The sequence below is a fragment of the Pygocentrus nattereri genome, chromosome 11 (genome assembly GCF_015220715.1).
Source record: "Pygocentrus nattereri isolate fPygNat1 chromosome 11, fPygNat1.pri, whole genome shotgun sequence".
Classification (NCBI taxonomy): Eukaryota; Metazoa; Chordata; class Actinopteri; order Characiformes; family Serrasalmidae; genus Pygocentrus; species Pygocentrus nattereri.
In genome coordinates, this window is record NC_051221.1 from 20,191,814 (window position 1) to 20,215,405 (window position 23,592).

The 23,592-nt window shown below is 41.0% G+C and overlaps 2 protein-coding genes across 3 annotated transcripts in view; both read right to left on the minus strand.

Moving 5' to 3' along the window:
• abtb2b (ankyrin repeat and BTB (POZ) domain containing 2b) overlaps positions 1–3,389 on the minus strand; it is a 44,660-nt gene extending 41,271 nt beyond the window's left edge. The window contains exon 1 of one of the 2 annotated variants that reach the window (XM_037542511.1): positions 1,850–3,389. In XM_037542511.1, coding sequence (XP_037398408.1) covers positions 1,850–2,699 — 850 coding nt within the window. In that variant the 5' untranslated portion in view covers positions 2,700–3,389. The remainder of the gene's footprint in view (positions 1–1,849) is intronic. The other variant, XM_017717513.2, reaches the window with a different exon arrangement.
• Positions 3,390–6,281: 2,892 nt separating this feature from the next.
• The window catches only part of b4galnt4a (beta-1,4-N-acetyl-galactosaminyl transferase 4a), a 213,299-nt gene continuing 195,988 nt past the window's right edge, over positions 6,282–23,592 (minus strand). Inside the window, exons 10-20 of the mRNA XM_017717516.2 lie at positions 21,334–21,477; positions 21,089–21,198; positions 19,609–19,709; positions 19,241–19,314; positions 17,584–18,868; positions 15,030–15,373; positions 13,381–13,534; positions 13,159–13,231; positions 12,393–12,546; positions 11,013–11,139; positions 6,282–9,481 (exon numbers count right to left, since the gene is read on the minus strand). Of these exons, the coding sequence (XP_017573005.2) occupies positions 9,367–9,481; positions 11,013–11,139; positions 12,393–12,546; positions 13,159–13,231; positions 13,381–13,534; positions 15,030–15,373; positions 17,584–18,868; positions 19,241–19,314; positions 19,609–19,709; positions 21,089–21,198; positions 21,334–21,477 (2,681 nt within the window). The 3' untranslated portion in view covers positions 6,282–9,366. The remainder of the gene's footprint in view (positions 9,482–11,012; positions 11,140–12,392; positions 12,547–13,158; positions 13,232–13,380; positions 13,535–15,029; positions 15,374–17,583; positions 18,869–19,240; positions 19,315–19,608; positions 19,710–21,088; positions 21,199–21,333; positions 21,478–23,592) is intronic.

Consider the following 23,592-nt stretch of genomic DNA (forward strand, 5'->3'; position numbering starts at 1 on the left):
CAGCCAAAAAGGGCTTTCAGCTGGATTGCTGCACAAACACTACTACAAATCTCTCTGATTCTTTCAAACAGTATTCAGAGTTTAGCTTTGGCAATTCTATGCCATCTCAATTTGTTACTGTAGAATGACCTCTAAAAAGCACCTCTGAGGCAGTCCCAGTGGTTCCCTGTTACTTGTGACTAGAATTGTCTAAAACCCCTCTGCACACGCACACACCACCGGCACCAAAAGCTCGGTATTGTTTGTTTTCTTTCTCTGGGCACAAAACTAAGCTTGTGCAGCTCAAAATAGAAACAAAGCACTATTGTGTGCCTGTGAAAGTCCATGCTGAAAGCCTGTACTGATGCTGGTAAGCCACAGACACATGTTAATTACTGTGTGCACATTGGCACACGGTCAATGAGAGGGATGTGCGTAGAGGAAAAATGGACTTACAGCTGGAACTGAGCGAGTCTGCACAGTGTGCATGGAGAGAGGTCTGTCATCAGTGCACTGAACAAACTGCTACCTGAACTGCAACAGATCCTCTGAGGAACGTTTCCAGAATCTGGAGCCAGCCCTCAGAGCTGGTCACAGTGACTAAAATATGCTGTATAATTTCTCTAAACCCAACTGACAAACACAGCAAAAACACTCATGTCCATGTGTGTGTTTATAAACAGTGTGACGGTGGTGGAGCTGCACAACATGCTGTTTGTTAATCATCATCACAACACTGTTAAATGCAAATTAGCCCTCTATAATTGTTGTATTTTAGGTGTACAGTAAGTATTCCAGACCAATCCTAGATACTGTGGATGTTTCATAAATCAAAGCATTCAACAAATATGAATAATTCTGGTAAAAGCACTGCAGACCATTCTTTAATATTTGCTGCATCTGGGGTTTATTAATGTTTTTGTAATACAAAGTGAATTAAAAGGTTATATGGGCTATCAGAAGGTCTAAGAGATTCTTCAGCCTAAAAAGAAGCTTATTACAGTATTTCTCCTGAATAAGCAAAGGGGAATTCTGTAAAGAGAATCAATACATAAAAATCATTTTCAGGGATGCACTGTGATATTGTTACTGGCTTATATTTGCTGTGTATATATTTTATTTGATGACTATTTCAAATTGATCTCAGACATTAAAACAGAAATCCATTTCTGCGTAGACCTGACTGCTATCTTTTATATACATAGGTTTATGTATCAGCATCGACAAACATGTATATGACAAACACTGTATACCAGCATCAGACCACAAATCCCAAATCGGTGCATCCTGAGTTATTTAACAACAGCTTTCTCATGTAGGGTCTTTACTTCTTCTATTCATGCATCTGTATAATAGCGCAAGGCAATACTTTTGCTCATGTTTTGCTCTTTACTGAACTTTGTGCTACTGTAAAAGACGACTTTGACTCTGATTAATAAAGTGATCTATCTATCTATCTATCTATCTGTCTGTCTGTCTATCTACTTAACAAGCTGTCCTATAATACCTATATACTATAAAACTATATACTACCCCATGTGACCTAACACTCTGTCCCATGTGACCTAACACTCTGTCCCATGTGACCTAACCTCTTTACTGAAAGTTATATTGCAGTCATGAATGATGGCAGTAACCATTACTATTATACTGATCCATGTGACCTCACACAGACCTAACACATCCTCCAAACCCTAATACTCTGTCCCATGTGACCTAACCTCTTTACTGAAAGTTATATTGCAGTCACGAATGATGGCAGTAACCACAATGCACGATATTCTGTCCATATCGTGCAACCCTAAACCAGGTGGGCGTTTCCGCTCCTCTGGCTGGAGCTCCTCAACTGAGAAACTAAGCCCAAACTCACCGTTGGCGTTCTTCCCGCAGATGAGATGCTCATAGGGCTGCAGGACCCCCCACAGCTCTGCGTCGTTGTTCACGACCCCCTCTAGCGCTTCGGCCGTAATGGGCGCTCCGTCTCCCGTAGCCGCTGCCAGCGCGCGCGCGCCCACCTCCTCCACGAGCGCCTCCACGCACGCGCTCAGACAGATGGCCGCGTGTTCGTGCACGCGCACGGACACACGCGTGTCCACCATCCAGCGAAAGAAGCGTCCCACGTGCAGCGCGAGGCCGCAGCGGCGCGACTTGCCCCTGCGCAGCGGCTCTCCGGCGCTCATGCTGTGCGTGGACACGGCGCGCACAGCGGCCGACACGCAGCGGTCCGCGAGAGGCCAGCTGAGCACGAGGCGGACGGCGCTCTGTACCTCGAAGCGCGTGCAGCGGCAGTGCGCCACGCTGAGCCGCTGAGCCTCGCGGGCGATGCGCACCAGGGCCCGGCGCAGGAGCACCGAGAGCCTCCGGACGGCCTCGGGCGAGAATGAAGCGCCCTCGCCCGCGACGCGGCGCAGGATGTTTCCCACGTCCTCTTCGGTCCACGGGAACTCCTCCAGCTCGGGCAGGCGCGGGCATTTGGAGAAAATGTCCTCGGGGTCCTCGGGGAGGACGGTGTTGACGGTGTCCCAGCTGTTATTTCGGCTGTTCATGGAGCCCGAGTAGTACCACCAGGTGCCCCGGTGAGGGGCGTTCACGAAGGCCTGCGAGGTGGATTTGGAGGAGGAGGAGAGGCTGAGGGACTTGCACGAGTCTCCGGCGCCGTAGCCCGAGTCTAAAGTCAGATCCTCCAAAGTTTTCATGTGGGAGCTGCTCCCTCCGGCCATCGCTGTTTGCTCTGGTATTCTGGCCGCCGAAACGCTGAGGCAAAAGTCCGGGCGAAACTCTTCGGCCAAGCTGGTTTTACTGGTCACACTTCTCGCCTGACATTTCGCAAAACGCTTTGAAGTTGCCTTATATCGCGCTGAGCGACAGGAAACAGCCACTTCTCCGAGATAGGCGTTTAGCTGTTTTAGCTAACAGACGCTTTCTGGCTAGTTTCCATCTCAAGCTCGTGAACTGCGGCTCACCTTCTTCGTGAAGTTCGCTCCGAGGTGACAGCGGCCGGTTTTCACGATGTTGCACTGCTTTCAGCCACTGTCGCTTGAAAGTTGACGAAACTCGGTTGAAACTCGGTTCGTGTCAGTTCGGTTCTCCATCAACGGGTTTAGGTTCAGTCCAGAAATCCCAGTACGAGCTGAAGGAACGTCCAGAAGCGGACAGTATCGCTCATCGCTCTGCGCGCCTCCTCTCAGGAGAAACTCTGCTCTGAAGTGAAGAGAACGAGAGAGAGAGAGAGAGAGAGAGAGAGAGAGAGAGAGAGAGACGGGAGGGGGTTTACTACGTCACTGGGGAGCCAATCAGCCTTCAGTGGATTTCAGCAAAAGTTAGTGGTTCTAATCAGATCAGGAGAAACTCAGTGTCTACAATCAGAGACGATTGCAGTCATTAACACTGATTACCTTCATTTGAATACTTTCACTACAGGGGTGAACAAACATTACGGTTTAGAGCTACTTCATCAAAAAGAAAAGAAAAAAAACCTTTTGTGTGAAAAAAGTTTGTCCTGTATAGACAATTGTTTATATACTGTAAACAAAAATTAATTTAAAAATCGTGTGTGTATATATATATATATATATATATATATATATATATATATATATACACACCTTTTCATGATCTTCATCATATCTATCTACCTTATGTTTTTTTAAAATGTTATTTTATTCTGATGCTGCTGCTCTACAACTTGCAGTGTGTTAGATGTGTCCATGAACAGAGCATAAGATTAAGTGACCCTCCGCATTTAACCCATCTGGGCAGTGAAACACCACATACACACTAGGGGGCAGTGAGCACACTTGCCCGGAGCAGTGGGCAGCCCAATCCGCAGCGCCTGGGGAGCAGTTGGGGGTTAGGTGTCTTGCTCAAGGACACCTCAGTCATGTGCTGTCGGCTCTGAGGATCGAACCGGCAACCTTCCGGTCACGAGGCTGGATCCCTAACCTCCAACCAATGAAGTAAGAAATGAATACATATAAATAAGTACAGTATTCATGTGTCCTTTAATAAAAGAAATACTAAATGAAACATCTGAAAATACCTACTGGTGTCAAGCTTATAGTATTTCAATATACACTATTATCAAAATGACACTTGATTCCAAACTTTTTAATGCTAGTGTCCTGATACTTTTACAAATTGTTTTAAAGAACTTGGTCACAGTGGAGTCTGTTACAGAGTGGATGATCCGGCTCAGAGCAGAGTATGACAGCTGAGAGGACGTGTCCTAACCAGCCTTGTTGTTTCACTTCACAGTCAGAGAGAGAGAGCGAGAGAGCGAGAATATGGGTGGGTCTGGCTAAAGCACAATCCAACCATTACAATGTGCTTTAGTAAGGTTCATTAGATATCAGCAGAGTGAGACGGCAGTGACCTGAATCCTCTGTGAATCCCCCCAAGGAGGAGAAGGAGGTGAACTGCCCTGTGCAGGATGAGATCACAGTCACACTTGGTTCTGACTCAAACTCAGCTCAGCACACACTCACTCAGTGTCTGGAGCCTCGGCTCAGGAGGAAGAATCTGCTCATGGAAGTCTGTGAGGAATGCAGGAGTGTTGTCATTTACTGCAATCTGCTAGTTCAAGGCAACACCTTTATTTTGCCGTATAGCCATCAAAGCTCACATTGTGTGTGGCTGAGTGGGGCGTGTTCTCTCAGCAGGCAGAAATAGAGGCCACACATACTCGTCATGACTGTTTACTGAAATCATACAAATGTGGTCAACACTGGAATTAGAAAGCTCATATTCTTTATAGAACCCTGAGTTCTATGCAGATCCTTTTCATCCTTAAAGGGTTCTTGTATGGAGGAACTGTTCTTCAGATTGATGGAGAAGGTGCTGTATAAAGCTCTATATAGAACCTTTTTGGAAATGATTCTATATATAGCACCAAAAGGGGTCCTGCTATTATGATGACAGCTTTGTAAAATAGCTTTATAACAATAGCAGAAATGTTTTTGGTGCGATATAGAACAATTTTTTAAATGCTTCTATATAGAACCTTATATAGCACATTCTCCATCAATTTAAAGAACCATTTTACCATGTAAAGAACCCTTTCATCATGCACATGGTTCTTTCAGGGTACATCGCTCTATATAGAACCACTGTCTTTACTAAAGAATCCTAGAAGAACCATCTTGTTTAAGAGTGTATTGACAGGTTCTCTCATAAAATTGGAAGTTTCCACCAAAAACATTTTATAGGACAGATTCTTTTCTTTAAAATAATCATAACAATGAAAAATGTTTTTTAATCATTTAAAGATTTCTTTATTGCTTTAGTTCATTATTATATTTATTTACAGTCTTGCTATTAATCTTTTCTTTTATTTGTATTTATTTTGTTTTCTGGTCAAATATACTCTGTACTCAACTTCTTACTAGTTTTGAATTCAATTTTTATTGTTATATGGTGTCCCTTATTTTCCCTTATTCATGTAGAAACAGGCACTGAGAAAGGGCAGGTTTCAAAGAGGCTTTTGACTATTTTTAGTTCTATTTTTGTTTTTAAAGTCAGATTTTTTTTCCTGTGTGGGTCTTGACTGCCTTTGACTGTAATATGTTTACAGAAGCAACTAGCACAAGCCAGGATTGTCAAATGATCTGTGACTAATGTACTGTGGCTGAATCTGAAGTCTCAACTAATCCTGACTACTTGAGCAGAAAGGTTGGGTTGTTTTTCATCTCCAGAAAGTCCTCTGAGGAACAGAGAATTGTACAGTAACTTTAATCCTAATCTAATGGAGCACATCGAGCTACAAAGATCAAATCACAGAGCTGGACTTAATAAAGTCTTAGTTTTTCTCCTGTAGAGATTAGAGATATTAGATACTTATGGAACATGGACTGTATGGGAAATGTTTGAGTGGAGTGTCCTCTAATGGAGAACAACAGAACTGGAAGATTATGAATTACTCTTAAAGTGGAATTCTCTATCCAGAGAGATTTAATGTGAAATGATACATTTCAGAGAAACTTACTGAATACAGAATTAAATTTGGTGGGGGTAATGCTTCAATCTCAGTACTACCTTAGCATATTCATAATTGTTTTGTGTAAAAACTTGTTTTAATGCAGTTAAATGATCCAGACAGCCCTATCACCACCATTGTGAACTCCTCTGTCATCATACCAATTATATATATATATATATATATATATATATATATATATATATAAACCATTTAATACAGGAACACTAACAGCATTTTCAGCATAGTTCAGCATAAAACTTTATTTTTCCAAAAATAACCAAAAAGCCTGAAAATAAAAAATAATACAATACATTCTTAAATTTCTCTACACAACAATTTCACAGAAATTACTTTGGAATGTAGATCCCTGTTTAAAGTCATATACTCATTTGCTCTCCTCCTCTGGTTTCTGAGTCTGCAGGCATGGTGGACTCGGGAAAAGGGAAGGGCCAAAGAGATCTGTATGAATTTTGTAACCTTAAAAATGAGTTGGACAGCTGTGGACATATGTAGCATAACTTACTGGTGGTCAAAACCACCGTGCACATTGAATTCAGCAGCGTATAATCAGAGTTTGAACTTTTTTCTCATTAAAAGTTGTAGACTATGGAACCGCCCAATGCAAATCAGTTCCATACATCAATAGCACCTGAGCCATTCCAGTCAGTGTAAATACTGCTCGTTTTGAAAATAAAGGCCATGAAACGCTGGAGTTACTGCATCAGGGTCCTCTTTGGATGCAGCTGCCAGATAATCCAGTGATGCCTTTATTTTCTTATGAATCTCAGACACCCGCTCCTGCGATAAAACCTTCAGCTTTGACTGTATGACAGATATGAGGCTTTCTGCAGACTCCCATTGTAAATTACTTGACAAAATGTAACACCCGGCTTGCCATAGGCAGCCCATTAAAACACCTTAACAGAAAGGCACACACAGGGGACAGCAGCGTAGTCCCACTGCAAAAGTCTCTATAGGTGGATACTGCACGAAGAAGAGAGTCTCAAACAGTCTCTCAGAGCAAGATTAAGCTCAGCGCTTGGCACACAACAGAGCCTATAAAGTGGACTGGCCTGACATCAGCCCCCTCAATCCATATTAGAATGTGAAGATACTAGATCAGCACTCCAGTGGGTCAGATGAATGCAAAATGACTCTTAGATCAAAAAGCAGATTGAGTAAAGTTTGTAATCAGTCTAGAACCATCTGGAAGTATCTGAGAATCAGATCTCTAGACTCAGTACCCCATCTGCTCTTAATAAATAGTAGAGGTGGGCAATATGGCACAAATATAATAATCACAACACGTGAAGACTTTTCATGACAGACAATCCATACGGCATTTCATTTTTCTGAAGTTTCTTTTCTGAAATTAGAAAAGACTAAATACAGTAATGTAAAAAATGCTGTTTTTTTCTTATACACTGCATGTCCAAAAGTTTGTGGACACATGGTAACCAAACAAGGGTATTAATATGGAGTTTGTCCCCCCTGGTCCTGTAGTAAGAACTTCAACTCTTCTGGGAAGGCTTTAAACTAGATGTTAGAATGCTGTTAAGATCTGACTGCATTCAGCCAAGAACACCAGGTACAGATGTTGAATGATTAGTTCTGGATTTCAAATGTCACTCCAACTCAACCTAAATGTATTGGAGCTCCATCAGTAATAGATATTAACCACTATAAAGGCCATAATAAAACATCTCAGCACATCCATAGGCCAGCTGTGTTTTTATTTTTGCTTAACATCAAATAGGACTGTGTCACGGTCTGCAGGTGTTGTATTTGATACAGGGGCTAAAGAGAATGCAGTCCCACTGCTCTACAGCTCAGTGCCAGGGGCACTTTTTACCTTTCTAGCTGATGCTTGCCATTGAGCATGGTGACCTTAGGGTACTTTTGGCTGCTCTAGAGCAACCCACTTTATTGACAATGCTTTCCTATGGAAATGGTACAACCCATGTGTGCGCAATTGGGTCAGCAATGAGTGCAAGTAGCTAAATTCAACAACTAGAAGGGATGTCTGGATATTTCTGGACACACGATGTTCTGCCATTCCAGCATAGCACCAATTAAGCATAGCTGGTTATATTTTGGGGTCTTGACATTACCAAGGTTCAAACTCACAATCTTCTCATAATAGAGCAAAACTTCAGACAACTATACCACTTTGGAGCCTCTTCTGAACCTATTTTCAGTGAAACATGCAGTGGGTTATTGTCAAAGCCCACAAACACAGTGATAATTATATTATGTCATCATATCACCCACCCCTAATAAGTAGCCTGAAATACGTACAACAAAACAAATATACAGACAGACAAACAGAAGAGAAAAGTTCAATCTGTTTCTCAGCAGTTCCCATGTCCAACTGTGTCCAGGAGCATGAGGGTCAGCAGTTTGACTATCAACAGGATCTCTAATGAAAAACCAGCAGGCTGTTCAGTGTATACAGGAAAAGCAGGCTGCCACCCAACACTAGTGCATTTTCATCAGCTTTAGTCGCCCTCTGCTGGAGATGGCAAGAAATAGGACGGATTATACAAGTCAAGGAATACATACAATTACCTGCTTGCACTTCAACAGGAATCAGTGCTGTAGTAATATTACAAAAAAACCTCTTACACCCACAGAGGACGTACCTACATACTGACATACCCAAACAGTTAAGCTTCTACACAGTTACCTTCATATTAACATCATTATGAGGCACACATTAAGCAACTCATTATAATATCCCTTTTGTAATTTCCATTTGACATCTTTAAGCTCTGCACTGAAAAAAAAATGCAATGAATTTACTTCTGTAAATGAAAACCTCATTTCCACATGAATAAAATACACGACAGCCACACAACTATTGGCAAAAGTGTGTGAACTGAAGGACAACACTGCGTTGATACATTTCATTCATGTGTAAATGATGTAAACACCTGAACAAAGTAAACTGAATGCATTACTTGTCTCACTGTGCCAGCGCCCTGACACTAACACAGACAGACTGAACTGTCAATGCAGCTCGTTTCAGTATAAATCTCCAGGCTTGGTTATCTCAAGTATAAAAAAAAGAAATCCTCTTCTAACAAACAGAGAATCTCTCTCTCTCTCTCTCTCTCTCTCTCTCTCTCACTCTCTCTCACACACACACACACACAAACAAAAACACACACAAACAAAAACACACACACACGCACGCACACAAGGGCACACTCACTACATGGGAAAAGAAGAAGAGTCACTTTTACTCCTGTGAGTGTTGTTGGCTTGATGTGTGGGCAGAAAGCTAGCCAGGCTAGCACTGTGTCTCTCCTGCATGGTTCATAAGAGTCTTGAGACACACTGGGGCAGGAGGCTGATGAAGGGAGCCCACAAGTTCATCTGAAGTCTCTCTCTTTCTCCTTGTAGGCTGAGCTCTAGCCCTTTGGGCTCTTTTTTGTCTGTGAGTTCCACATCCCCCGTTTGGAGTGGTAGTAGTGAAAGAAGTTCCGCAATCGCAGCCTCTCCACCTCCAGACCGTTCTGCAACACTCTGAAGAGAGAGGGAGAGAAGAGGTGGATGAGAGACAGAGACAGAGAAAGACCAAGATAAGAGGAAGAGAGAAGGGGGAAAGAAATGAAAGAAAGAGAAAGATTGAGATAAGGAGGGAGATGAGAGGAAAAGAGAGAAGGTTTCAGACCAAGAGAGAGATGAATGAATGACAGAAAGACAGAGACAGAAACATTGAGATAGAGGGGGTGAAACCGATTAGAGGAATAGGGAAAGAGGAGAGAAAGATGAGTGGGAGAAAGAGAGGAAAGCAAAAAGAGAAAGGCCGAGATAAAGAGATAAGAGATTTCTCAAGGTTGAGAGAGTGATAGAGAAAAGGTTAAGAGGAGGAGTAAGGGAGACAGAAAAAGAGAGACAGGGAGAGAGATCAAGATCGAAATAGAGATAGATTGAGATAGATGAAAAATGACGGAGATAGAAATATTGAGGTAGAAAGAGAGGAAAGGAAGAGAGAGAGAGCAAGACCAACATTGAGATAAAAAAAGATGAAATAATAGCAGAGAGACAGAGACAGAAAGATTGAGATTGTGATAGAGGAGAGGAAGAAAAGAAAAAAGAAAGAGATGAAAGAATGACAGAGTCAGAGAGAGAGAAAGATTGAGATAGTAAGAGAGATCAGTGAAAAAACAATCAAGGTTGAGAGAAATGAGAGGAGAGAGAGCACGACAGAGTTATGAAGATTGATACAGAGAAAGATTGAGATAGAGAGACATGACAGAATGACAGAAAAAAGAGAAGAGAAAAAGAGACAAAGAGAGATCGAGATAAGAAGAGACAGATAGAGAGAGAGAGAGAGAGAGAGAGAGAGAGAGAGAGAGCGAGAGAGCTAGAGACAGAGTGCGAGAGAGAGAGAGAGAGAGAGAGAGGTGTAAGGCACTGTTACAGTGCTTTGTCAGTACTTTACTTGCAGTCATGCCAATAAAGCTATTCTGAGAGGGACAGAGCGGAGAGGCTGTGTATCTATTAGGTTTAAAGCCAGGAAGCAAGCATGCAGAGACAGCTTTGCACTGGCTAAAAGAATATGACAGTTTACATACAGCTGAGGCTGTGAGAAAATGTAATATCCCTGAATGGTAATTTTATAGGAGAAGAAAAACATTTTTAATCTGAATGAACCTTAATGGAACAAGACATTATTCCAAATAACTGGAATAATTGGAGCATTTTTGTAAAAGGTGGCTGGTGTTGTCAAATAGTGTAAACCCCACCAAGTTATCAAAATTTAATATGACAGGGACAATATATGAGCCTTGGCAAGCAGCAGTACTTAATTAACATACATATTTCATATGTTACCCTAAAACAGAAGTAGATATAGACAGTGTTGTTACCATGTTATTTACAAGGCAATTATTCATTAACAAATAGTTGAAATAATAATTTTACAGCTGTCTCTTGTGACAAGATGCCACAAATCATGCTGCCTACATAGTTTCTGTCTGCATTACTGCACTAATTTGAGGCCATTTTTCCACATTCACTACAGTTCTCTTTCCATTTCTCCAAAATATACCTGTCCAGCAGCTCCCAATCCTCTCCTCCCCATCTGTCTTTAAACTCCTCTGTGTTCATGCCACCGATTTTATCAAAGTCCGACTTATAGATTCCAAAGAGGCCAAAGCCGTTCACCTCCCAGTAGCCTGGACAGAAGCACAAAAGAAACCAATCAAACAGTGTCTTCTAGCAAATGGTAAGGCTAATAATGACAAAGAACACAAAGAGCATTACAAACATCCCAGATTTAACATCAATCACTGTGTTTCACATTTGTTTATCTGTGTGTCAGGGCACTGACGTGAGAACCACCATGGATTAAGAAAAAATGTGCACTGAACTGATTTAAAGGCACTGACTGGGTTTGAGTGGCTGCTCCACATTCCTGTGTGTGTGTGTGTGTGTGTGTGTGTGTGGTCCTATTATAGCTGAGCCTTGACATCAAGTCATGAAGAGTTTGCTGGAGCTTCATGCTGAATTACTCAGCTTCATTCATTCATTTCAAAAAGGAAAGTGCCTCTGAGGCCAAAGACCCATTTCCAACAGAGCCCTGCTCATAAAATCCTCAGTCTATATACGTACATGTAAAGAACAAGTTAAATCCAGCTAATTACATGTATTTAAATGATCCCAGGATGCAGGAACTAAAAGAAAAAACAATGCATTCTCATTTCTAAAACAAGGAAGAACATGTTACTGTGAATAATGGCTTTGAATTTCTATACTGTATATTCACATTATAAGGTATACATGAATATAATCTAATCCTGCTGTGGCACATCTATTGTAAATTACACTGTTGTTCTCCAAAAAATGTATCTCCATTTTTTCCATTTCCATTTTATAGTTCTGCTGCTTATTAACTAGTTAAGCAGCCTATAGGAACTAACTCAACTCTCACTGTCTGGAAAAATAGCAGCGCTTGCTAATGCTGTGTTTACATATTGCCATCTTTCCGTACCTACTGTGTGACAGACGGTGACATCCATTGCCATGGTGATAGTGTTCAACAAAGATGTGTGATGTTCTATGGAGAGTTTGTCTCTTTTATTTATTTAAGGTGGAATAAAGTAATGCAAATGCAAGAAAACAGCAATCTGTGAGAAGTCTGACTTTCAAGCAGGAGTAAGCAAGTGCAGTCACCAATATCCTGAGGAGACTGAGAGAAAATCAGATTGTTCTTTCCATCATTTTATTCCCATTTTGTTAACTGATTTATTTTTACCTATTCATAAACATCTCGTACATTAATCTTTGTGGTGAAGATCTGTTTTTATATATGTTTGTGTATGTGAGCACTGCAAATTAACGTCAAACGAATTTTCTCATTTTCAAATGCAGATTTTGTCAAGTAGTGTCTGCATGCTGCTGTGTTAAAGCCTGTCTGTGTGTGTGTCACCATCTGGCTCTTGCGGGGAGCTCCCACAGCCCAGTCTCATGACGATAGGAGCGAAGGCCAGCCTGCCCTCCACACAGTGCTTCCTGATGCTCTCCAGGATGTTCAGGGGAAAGTGAATGTGCAGGTCACATAGGAACACGATACTGTGACTGTCCTGCGAGACACAACACAAGGCATCCATAATTCAAGTGCAAATCAGTGGCCTAATTAAACAGTAACTTCTCATTACACTGAAGTTTTAAAACTACGTCACTTCTGTTTCCTTTATATTCTCAAACACTATTTTAAGGGCCTATTTAATGAAAATCTAATTTTCCTCACTTTTTAAAAGCATTTAATGTATTATATAAACAATACTGAAATTTCAAAATGTACCATTAAGTCTCTAGTCTTTATGGGAAAATAAGCTGCATAAACAAACAATTTTTAATTGATTGATTTTAATGTCATGAAAATGTCCCATTTAGCCAACAGCAGTTTAATCTCACCCACTCACAATAAAGTAAGGAGTGTGTTTGATCAGACTGGGTGAATGGACCAATAGAAATGCTCCAAAATCACTTGAAAACCTCTTTATGTTAACTTTTATTTGCCTTCTCCTGTAAAGTTACCAGTTTTGAGAAACTTGCTTTCCTTGGATAGCAAGAATATGCAAAAAATGAAAAAGCATAAGGTCTCGCTAAGTTATGGATATGGATATATGCACATGAAGGATATGGCCACTCTAAGTTTAATGCTACTTTACTCCTCAGAAGTGTTCCTTTACCTCAATAGTGTCCACTCCAATTTGCAGACCAGCGGAACGCTCAAAATTGCCCTCCCTCCTGAGATAGTCATACCTGCATAGAGGCCACACAGCAAAGACAATGGAAAAACTCTGTGGAGCACAAGTGCTCAGTCAGAGCATGTTACAAGGCCTGGAGGTGAGTGTGAAGTTAATGCTTTCACAGGTGTATGTATATATGTATATGTTTCTGTGTGTGAATACCTGGGTACAGAGCTCTCTCTCAGAGCCTGCTCTATGTCCATGTCCTCACTCTGGAAGTCCACGATGATGATGTTGAAGTTGTCGTCTTTGGTCTCACGGTGCAGGAGCTCCATATCACTGATGAACTGCTGAACCCAGCGAGCCTGATTCTTCACTGCAGAGACAGAGGAGACCCCATCACCACAATATCATACAGACAAGCTCACTAGATGATCACATGATTATCTAGTACCATGTTTTTTACACACTAATAAATAAAGATGCAAAGCATCAAGTGTAGAACATCATCTGAAACTCTGAGGAACTGCATGGCATTAATATCTTGATTTTTCTCACATTTTATTGAATAATTTCTCACTCATAGCTCATTGAAAAAGCAGAGACTCTGTTCAAAGTGCAGATTGCGCAATTTCATTCCATGCCATGTTTGTGTTTCTTAGTAAAAATGGCAATATATTATTATGATTTGACTTTGATGAAAAGCCGTTGTTGTGTGTGTCTTGTTTCACAGAAAGAAAAACGTTTGTTTATGTTTTTGCTAGTGATGCCCCGAAATGAAAATTCCTGCCTGAAATTGAAAATGGGAAGTTTCTCAGCGATTGTATGTAAACTTTTAAATGAATATACCAAACATAAAAACTTCTATAAAATACTAAAATGATTAAAGTATGTAGTATGTAGGCTAAAGTATGTGCCACAAAATCCAGGTTCTACTGGTGGTGAACTTTCCTTTATGCTTCTGGTGTTTTACTGCATTCTACATATCGTGCAGGATGTCATGTTTCAAGTGGTATCAAACCTGAAATGGGCAAGTTCTAGATTGTTGTGAACTCTTTATAACCCTCGTTATGATCTTTATCATCTCTATGAATATCTTGTGTAAAGTCTCTCATAAAAACTGTGAGGTAGTTCCAAGCAGCCCACTCTTTTGCACTGTTTGACTGCTGTAGCTCAAACTGTTCAGACATGTCTGACCAGCAGAGAAGATTGAAGAAAACAAAACAGTGTTGTAATGCCCATTTCTTGTTTTCATAATCATTCGGATCATTTGTGACACACATTGTACTCCATTTTTTTAATTCATTTCAGCCACAATTTTGGCTTTTTTTTCCACTTTTGATCATTTTTGGCCAAAATGTTTTGTGGCCAACCTTCTAGTGAGTTTCTAGTGTTTGCCAAGTGGGCTGTAATTTTTTGAAAAAAAAGACATGTTGAGACACTGAAACACTGAAACATGTTGATGGAAAAGGAAACAATGTAAATGTAAATCATAACATTCATTACAAGGTAATTATTACAGATATAACTATGTAGTTAATATGCAATATGTAATTGGTAAATATGGAATTAATTTGTAATGTGAATAAAATGTACAGCAATACAAAATTTCATAACAGCTCCCTCATGTTCATAAAACTGTAGGATAGCACTGTTACAGCGAGAAATCTGATTAACTAAAATGCTAACACTGAATGTCATGTTGTCCTGAACTTATACTTGATTAGACGGATTCTCATGGAGACTCCTGCCCTGTCTCTCAAAATGTGTGCTTCTGTAGTCACTAGCCACCTATAGTGTAAATAGTATGTTCACACTGAGAAATGCAATGGTCTGTAAGCGTAACCAGGTGATGATCCCTCCACACTCACCAGGCACCACGAAGTGCACCATGACATCCCGTTTCCACTGCAGCATGACGGGCTGGCAGAGCAGAGGCTTGGCGTAGACAGTGCCCCACTGCGGAGTGGCGCGGGGCTGAACGGAGGATGGGGCAGAGGGTGTTTGGGGCACTGAAGGGGGAGAAGCGGTCACCCCGTCGCTGGTCTCCAGGCTGTCTTCCAGCCGGCCGCGGTGCAGTAAGAGGTAGACGTACTCAGACAGTCGCACCACACTCCGCCCACGCTCCATCAGCTCCAGCTCAATCAGGTAACGATTCCCACGCGCTGAGTCACGCCTCTTCTCCACATTTATGATCCGCAGCAGAGTGTAGATACTGCGGTGACACAACGAGAACATGAGTGCGTGACTAAGTGATAGAGGTGGCACTGGCATCATTTGTGTCAGTTGTGTCATCTGAGTAAGCACAGCTGGGCTCCCACCACTATTTCACACTCCATACAGACACATACATATCTGTCAAGGCAGCACCATCCACATACGCTAGAGGATTGGAAGCAAGCAGTGATTTTTTTAAAGTTTCAAAAACACTTTACAATTGAGCCAATTCACAACAACCAAAACATGTAAAGTGACATCTAGTTTAAGCAAAGTTGTTTTATTTTATATTTTTCTGAAATGCTGCATTGTTTTTAAGCGATGTAAACTAACTTAAATAAATTTATCTAACTTACTCTAGCTTATAACCTGGGAAAATATTTGTAGCTAACACCATTTAATCTGTTTGTAATTTTTTACAACCTTCTAGTATTCTGTTGAAGAAATATTTCAGCAATAAAATCAAATCCAAATATTGTTTCTTTAGTTTATAAGCCTACTTATATCATCGCACATGTCACCAGAAGCCTAACTACCCTGCCAACAAATTTGCATAGCCGGTTAAGGAATGCTAATAGTTTGACATTTTAGCCTTTGCTGAGGTCAACTGACTCACATCAGCAGTAAGAACTGACTCAGTTCACAAACGCCTCTTCATTCAGTGGTATTGACTTTATCATGCATTCCTTCAGCAAGGAATCCAATTCATAGAACCCCTCGGTTGATCACATGGCCCTTTCTCGACAGACAACATGCCCCTGTCTCAACACACAACATTTCCAGACCAGCCTCGCCTGATTACTGAGTATTTTCACCTGTTCTGTGCATCATGTGGTGTGTTTAAATAGCCTTATAATCCTGGGCTTCAGCTTAGACATGTTGTGAGGTATCACATCTGTCTTCAGAATGGTGGTTGGTGTAGTATAGTGGTTAACGCCTTTGCCTTTCACACTGTAGACTGGGGTTCAATCCCCCACCAGGGCAAGCACCCTACATAAACACCAATAAGCACCCTAATAAACACCAATAAGAGTCCTTGGGCAAGTCTGTTTACACCACCTGTGTAAAAAAATGATCAAATTGTAAAGTCGCTCTGGATAAGAGCATCTGCCAAATGCTGTAAATGTATCAAGAATCTACTGAGCATTTCCTTCTGATTACCAGTTTGTTTTCCTATTTTTTGACTTTTTTATGTTTATTATGATTCTGTCTTTTTGCCTGATCATTAGTTATCACTGTGATCTTCAGGTTTTGTATTGTTTTGGATTTGACCTTTTTTGTGACAATGATTTCATAACTCCCACAAACTAGCACAGCTTCATCAGTGTTTTTGAACCCTGCTTACTTCTGTCACATTACAGTTTTAAATTCTAAACTTAACTATCAACAATATTTTTTTTTTCAAATAGTCTTAGGCTAATATTTCATTAACACACAAAAATATATTACATTATAAAACTCTTCAGTAAATGTGAAAGTATCAAGTTGTTAGTGTAAGAAATGGCTGCCCAGTAAACAGGCTTTCAGGCCAAACTTGTAAGAACACCTGGTAGAAAGACACACTGTGTGTTGATTAGATAAAAGGCAGGGACACAGATGAAATGAAAGAAACTGCAAGCACATAAAAAATACTGAATAACTGAAAATGATAGTCCCTAATGTTGTTCACAGAATCCCTAACAGCTTGGACAATGTCTCTCTGACTGAGAGGAGGAATAAAGAAAACGGGGAACAAATAAGATCTTATTAAGTTTGGGTTCATAGGTTTTCCGTGTGCTCCTTTCTATTTCAAATCAGGAGTGCCAGTGGCTCCTGGGCCAAAAGCTTATCTTAGAACCCTGAACAGACTTTAGATGCCTATTTTACAGTCTGCCTTTAACACTCATAACTACACGGGCTGTTTTGTCACTGTATTTTTAAGGCTATTAAAATGTATATAAATGACCTCTGTTCTGATTGGCTTCTGTGTTTTGTGCCTTGTTAAGCCTCAGGCTGAAACACTCCTTATAACTTCACTGTGACATCACCACAATGATTTTGCTGCTCAGTTTCCATATATGAAAAGTACATTTTTAAACTTTTACAAACTTTTGTGTTTCTTTATGAAAAATCCCACAATGTCTGTGTTAATAAACACATTACTGCTAGTTCTTGACAAAATGAAAAAGTAATGTTGATTTTTTACAAAATTAGTGTTGCTCCTCTTACCCTCCATTGCGCTCGTTGAGTTTTTCCATGTACTGAGCTAACACGTCCACCACTTCGCTTTCATGCAGCTGCAGGTTCCCTGAAACGTTACACCTCAGATCGTTCCAGTCAGAGCGTAGTGTTTCAAAGTCCATACTGTTGACCGAAAATGTCCTTTGCCAGTTGATGGCCTCTTCTGCCCAGCCAGGGCGAGGCTCCACCTCTTCATAGCTGTATTCTGACAGGCCACCCTCCTCCTCCTCTGGTTCAGGCTCCGCCTCCACTGGCTGAGGCTGGGACTCTGTGATCTCGGAGGTGCGAAGGTAAGAGGTAATCCGTGGAGGCTCAGTGGGCAGAGCATTCTCGGAGGAGTTAAAAGAGGGAGGGGTAGGAGCAGGAGGCGGTCTGGCAGTAGTACTCCCCCTAGTGGGAAGACGGGGATCATTTGGTGCTGACGATTTGCTCTTCTCGGTGTGGCTCAGGAGTGCCGCCCTGCTTGATGCCTGGCGAACTGCACTCGTTCTGCTGGAGTTTGAACTTGAAGGGAAAACCCTGTTTTCTCTGAGAGGAGGCCTTGCTAGGAGAACGCCTTTACTTGCCTTGTGCTTGGAGCTCAGGTTGACCAGCTTGGTGGTCTTACCATTTTGATAGAGAAAGACCCCTGGGAAGACCTCTCGAGGATGCCTTGACACAAGGCCTTTCTTATCCTTGCTTGAACGGGGCCTGGTGATGTAGATTTTATTGTCCTCCTTCTTGTGGCCCTTGTTGTTGGTAGGGTGGGTGTTGCCATGACCATTATTACGACTACGATCACTGATGGAGCGCCCAGCATGGGCAGAGTTGGTCAGGATCTGCTTGGCTCGACTGGTTAGAGCAACAAGGGAGGATTTCTGAGGGAACAGCAGAGTTGATCTGCTGAGCTTTAGGGAACGATCATCAGACCGGCTCTTTCTCCTCGGTTCCTCTGGATCTTTCCGGATCCAAGAAAGAGAGCGACCATGTACTACATTCTTATTCTGAGAGTCCTCTGGTTCTGCACCCTCATCCATTCCATCAGGATCCTCAAGCCCTGCCCCATTCCTCCTGTCCTCATCCACTGGATCCTCCCTGTGTAAGAAATGCCTTTGTTCTCTCCTGAGCATTGGGCTCTTTAGCTCTGCCTCCCCTGTTGACATGGATCCTGTTTTATGGAAGGGGCTAGAGGTGTGACTGGATTGGCTGGGACGGGTGATCCTCTTTGATGACGGAGTGCCAACAATCTCTGCTTCATCCTCAGGATCCACTCCCTCCTCTTCTTCAAGAAAATCTGTAAAAAAAAAAAAAACAGAAGCAGCTTAATGAATTCCAAATCCCACTGTTTCAGTGTTGGTGTTAAAGGCCCACAGAGGCTGAAATGCCTTTCCAATTGGCAGTCATCCACAAAGGACCTCAGATTGTCCTTCCAGGGAATATGGCTGTCCTCTGTTTGGAAATTAAATCAATCTCAGCCATTCGACTCCTGGCTCCAATTCAGAGCCTTTATGCCTTATGAGTGCGCCATACTCTAATGAAACACCTTGTGTAAATACCCCTCTAATAAAGCTCATTTTGTTTCTGGATCACTGAGCTGAATCTTGTCCAATATAAACACACACACACAGACACACACACACACACACACACACACAGAGGCACCCACCATCCGGGTTGGGGAAAAAGAATGGCCGATCATCCTCCTCCTCATCCATTTTCATGTATTTGTAGAAACCAAACCTGAAAAATACATCATTGTAAGAACCAAATAAAATACTAAGCGTTCAACAGATCAAATGATAATGCAGAATCCACAGCAGATTAATGACCTGTATGCTTCACAGAACACTGCTTACTTTGTTTACAACTGTACAAAATATAACACCAAAGAGGTCAAGATATCAAACATGCAGGATTTTCTACTGAAGGCATTTTTTCAAGTTGCATGTTTCCACAATTATTCTTATGGTTTAGGATTTCTGGGCTAATGACTAAAGCTGATCTTTTCCTCCTTATTTCTGAAGGGGAGCTTACTTCTCTAAATAAATGGGTGATTCCCGGTAGAAACACTTATTCTCTCGCTCCATGTGGGTGAGCCGGGTGAAGTCATTAGGATAGACGAAGGATAAATAGACCTGAAGAGGAAGGCACATAAAAGCAAATATTTTACTGCAGTAAAGATGCTCTTTTATTAGAGCAGCCTGGAAATATTTCTGCTCATAAAATCATATTCCAGGTTCTTCATTAAATGAAGGCATATTTAAATAGCAAAACAATGAACTGAAATACAATATGGTTACGTAAAAGCAGACAAACAGACTGCAGAAATTTTAGAAGAACAGTGATTACTGCAGGCCTGTAGTTTGGGAAGATTACATTCAAATCTCCTTAGTGAAACATTAGAAACTGAAACATTGAAGAAAGACGCTTCTCCTAAACATAAGAGCACATGTCACAAAAAAAGAAAGTGAAAAAGAAAGGCATAAACATGACACATTAACAATAAGCATGTTGGCTGTTGTCTTCACCCAGAAATCTAGCTATATTAGAAAGCTTTACATACTTTAAAATGTGGAAAGTTATTCATAAGTGAAGTCTCAAGAATATGTTACTATTATTATTCAATATTTTAGCTTATGCAAAGCACTTCAGACGTGATGTATCAACAAAAACAAATACTATTTTTGTTCAATCTTTTAGTTCATGCTAATGATTACAGTTTTCATTGTGTAACTTTTTGTCTGTAATAGAAGACATTTTGAAGACGTTTAGTTCCAGCAGCACATTTCTCCTGCACTGAAGTGAACTGCCCAAATGGTGGCAGCATTGTTCAACATCTGCTGGTGCACTTCTCCAGCTAGAGAGAGCCCTATGCAACAAGTGCATTAAAAGAGCCATCGAAACTTTCACAATAAAACCTCGGACCTCAATTTCTTTGAAATCATTGTGCCAGCCACCCTTTACAATCTGTAAATCTCACGAACAATTAATCAATACTAATTGAAAGGCAAGCACTTGTTTCCAGGTTGCTCTCCAAGTTGCTACAATAAATTTTGTTATGACAGTAACATTTTATTTATCTATTCATCATGCGTGTATTTGTTTTTAATACCTTTTCAGACCGAAAATGTTCTGAATTTATGAACAAAAGACCGTCTAACCTACTATTTTATTATTTAAAACTATATGTACAATTTTGGTTACTGAGGTTAGATTTAGAGTTTTCTAAGTGAAAATAAGTGAACACATCCTTTATAGAGAACACACTCCTGCGAATTTTGATGCACAATTGCTGTTTATGTGCTGAATTTAAGGTAATGGCAAAAAATCTCAATATGTTAAACAGCTTGGTGGTCTTACCGTTTTCATAGAGAGAAAAAATGTGCAGATAAATGTCATATGTACATTTGCTCTCTGTAGAGGAAGCACTAACTTATCCATTATTAGAAAATATGTAATAGGAAAAAATGTCATTGTATAAAAACAAGTGTATGTGTGTGGGTTTCGGACTTACAAACTGCAGGCCCTGGTAGCGGGCAATGGGGAAGTCTTTAACTACATAAGTGGGTGAGTACAGACAGGAGGGCAGCACATTCTCCAGCCGAGACGGGTCAATCATGGGTGCTGCACAGACAGAGAGACAGAAACAGAGTTGAGACAGACTTCGTTTATACAGTATATTCAGTGCACCATAAGACTAATGCAGCAGAAAGAGTATGTAACAGTAACAGTGATAAAGAGAGGCAGATTAATGCTCACTCTTAAAGAAGGTGTCGCGGGGGTCCGGTTTCAGCATGTCGGCGCCGTGCCGGCTGCTGGTCTCAGCCTCCCCAGAGACGCGACTGTGGCTGGCCAGCGTCTGAGGGATGTGATCCACACTGTTCATCTTCAAACTGCTCTCATCTTTCACACACAGAGGAGAGGACAGAGGGATAAAGTGTGCACTGTTTTAGGGCCTTATTGATAAATGGATAGATCAAATTTTCCATGAGTTACAGCACCATCAAACAGTTTCAGTCCACTTCTTCAAGGGAGATGAGAAGGTATTTCAAATGCATTTAATATCAGTGAATCACAAAAATGTATGAGCATGACCAAAAAGAGCCGGATGACATTAGCCTACTCTCATGTTCTCCTTCTCTTCAAGTTGGAAAGAGCCACTTACAGTCTGATTACAGTCTGATCTATCAGACTGACATTGCTTTGTTTTCAGACACTGGGGCTGTACAATATACTGTTTGTTAATACTGTCAAAGACAGACTCACAAAAATACTGTATATTCAGAGGCTTTGGTGATGTCCCTTTGAAACCTGCCACCACAGCAGTAACAACATGCACCCCCACGTTGGATGGCCATGTACAATCTCAGCTTTCTGTGAGCGTTTAAAGCCTGTTTCTAAGCATTTTGGAGCCTCCACCCACCCCAATAATATTTTGCATCCAAGAATAGAACAAGAATTTGTACTTAACTAATCTTGACAAACAGCATAAGATGTAAATCAGCGTAAATCTCTGGCTTCACTGCACTTTTTTCAAAAAATGATCTCACTCTCAGGGCCCGCTGTGATGCAGAGACACTAAATAATTGCTTATACCACTTAAAGGTAGAATAGGCCCTGCCATGATGTTTTCTATCACTATATGTGAGAAGCATGAAGATTCCTTTATTGTTGGATGCATTGTGCTTTTTTTCTGAGCATGCAAGCTTACTGAGAGCACATACACTATATGGACAAAAGTATTGGGACACCAACACATTACACTTACAGAAGTTTTTTTGACGTCCCATTCTAAATCCATAATCATTAATACAGAGTTGATTCCCCCTTTGCAGCTATAATAGCTTCCACTTTGCCAGCGTTTGTTTATTGAGACTGGAAGTCCGCTTAATTTTATTTACCTGTTAGCAATGGGTGTGGGTGAAACACTTGAATTCATAATTAAGAGTGTCCTAATACTTTTTGTCCATATAATGTATCAGACACAGACTAAATAAAAACATCTATGGATATTCATCTTCATGTTCTTATAAAGAACAACAGCATTAAGATTAATACATTATTAACAGAAACAGCCACTTTTTTGCATCAAGTTAACAGTGATTACAATATTGACTGGTGCATTAATGATGCTGCAGATGGTTATGATACGCAAATGAGCCTTCTAATCAATCATGCCACTGGCAGAATGCATGCAGGCTTCAAGGTTTACCAGAAAAGCAAGCTAAATCAGCGGCAGTCTGAAAGAACGATTACCTGTTGATAACTGACCATTCCCTATTTGCATCAAAGTTTTAACCTCAAAGAGAACAGGTTTTAATCACAACCATCCATCAATCTATACACCCATCCAATCATCCATCCATTCATCCATGCATCCATTTATCCATCCATCATCCATCCAACCATCCATCATCCATCCAAGCTCTCTGAAGAGGCCTGATTTATGTGCGTGTCAGATTGTAGTCTAATTGAAGACGCAGTGAGTAATTAAAAATAAAGGCAACATCAAGGAAACCACAGGGGCCTCACAAGGCAAGCCAAAGGTTTCAGTGTTATTTACAATGTGTAAATAGTAAGAGCTAAGGACACACTGGAAGTTGTATAAGAAAACTGCTTCAGGGGCACACTGTGAAAGGACTACCAGGGCTGTACAATGCGACATTGTCACACATGATAGGATTAATTAATTGTGTGCAAAAAAGAGTTGCACACATTTTTAAGATGTGTTCTTCATCTTCATTCAAATATTAAGTCCAAGTACTCATGGAATTTGCAGTCAGCCATTTATAGTGAATTATTCATGACCTGTTCTAACTGTGTGATGGGCGTGATTGTGATCAAGCACAGTTTTCCCACGGTCCAAATGATCTGCTCACCATAGTCACGTGAGCTGCAATGCAGGTTAAGGCCTGGAGTTTATGGTAGTTGTAGTCCATAAAATAAAGAATAAATCTAGATTTTGTAAACAAAAGGCCTTGCTATATAGCCAGGAATAGTAGCCAGGAATGATTACAG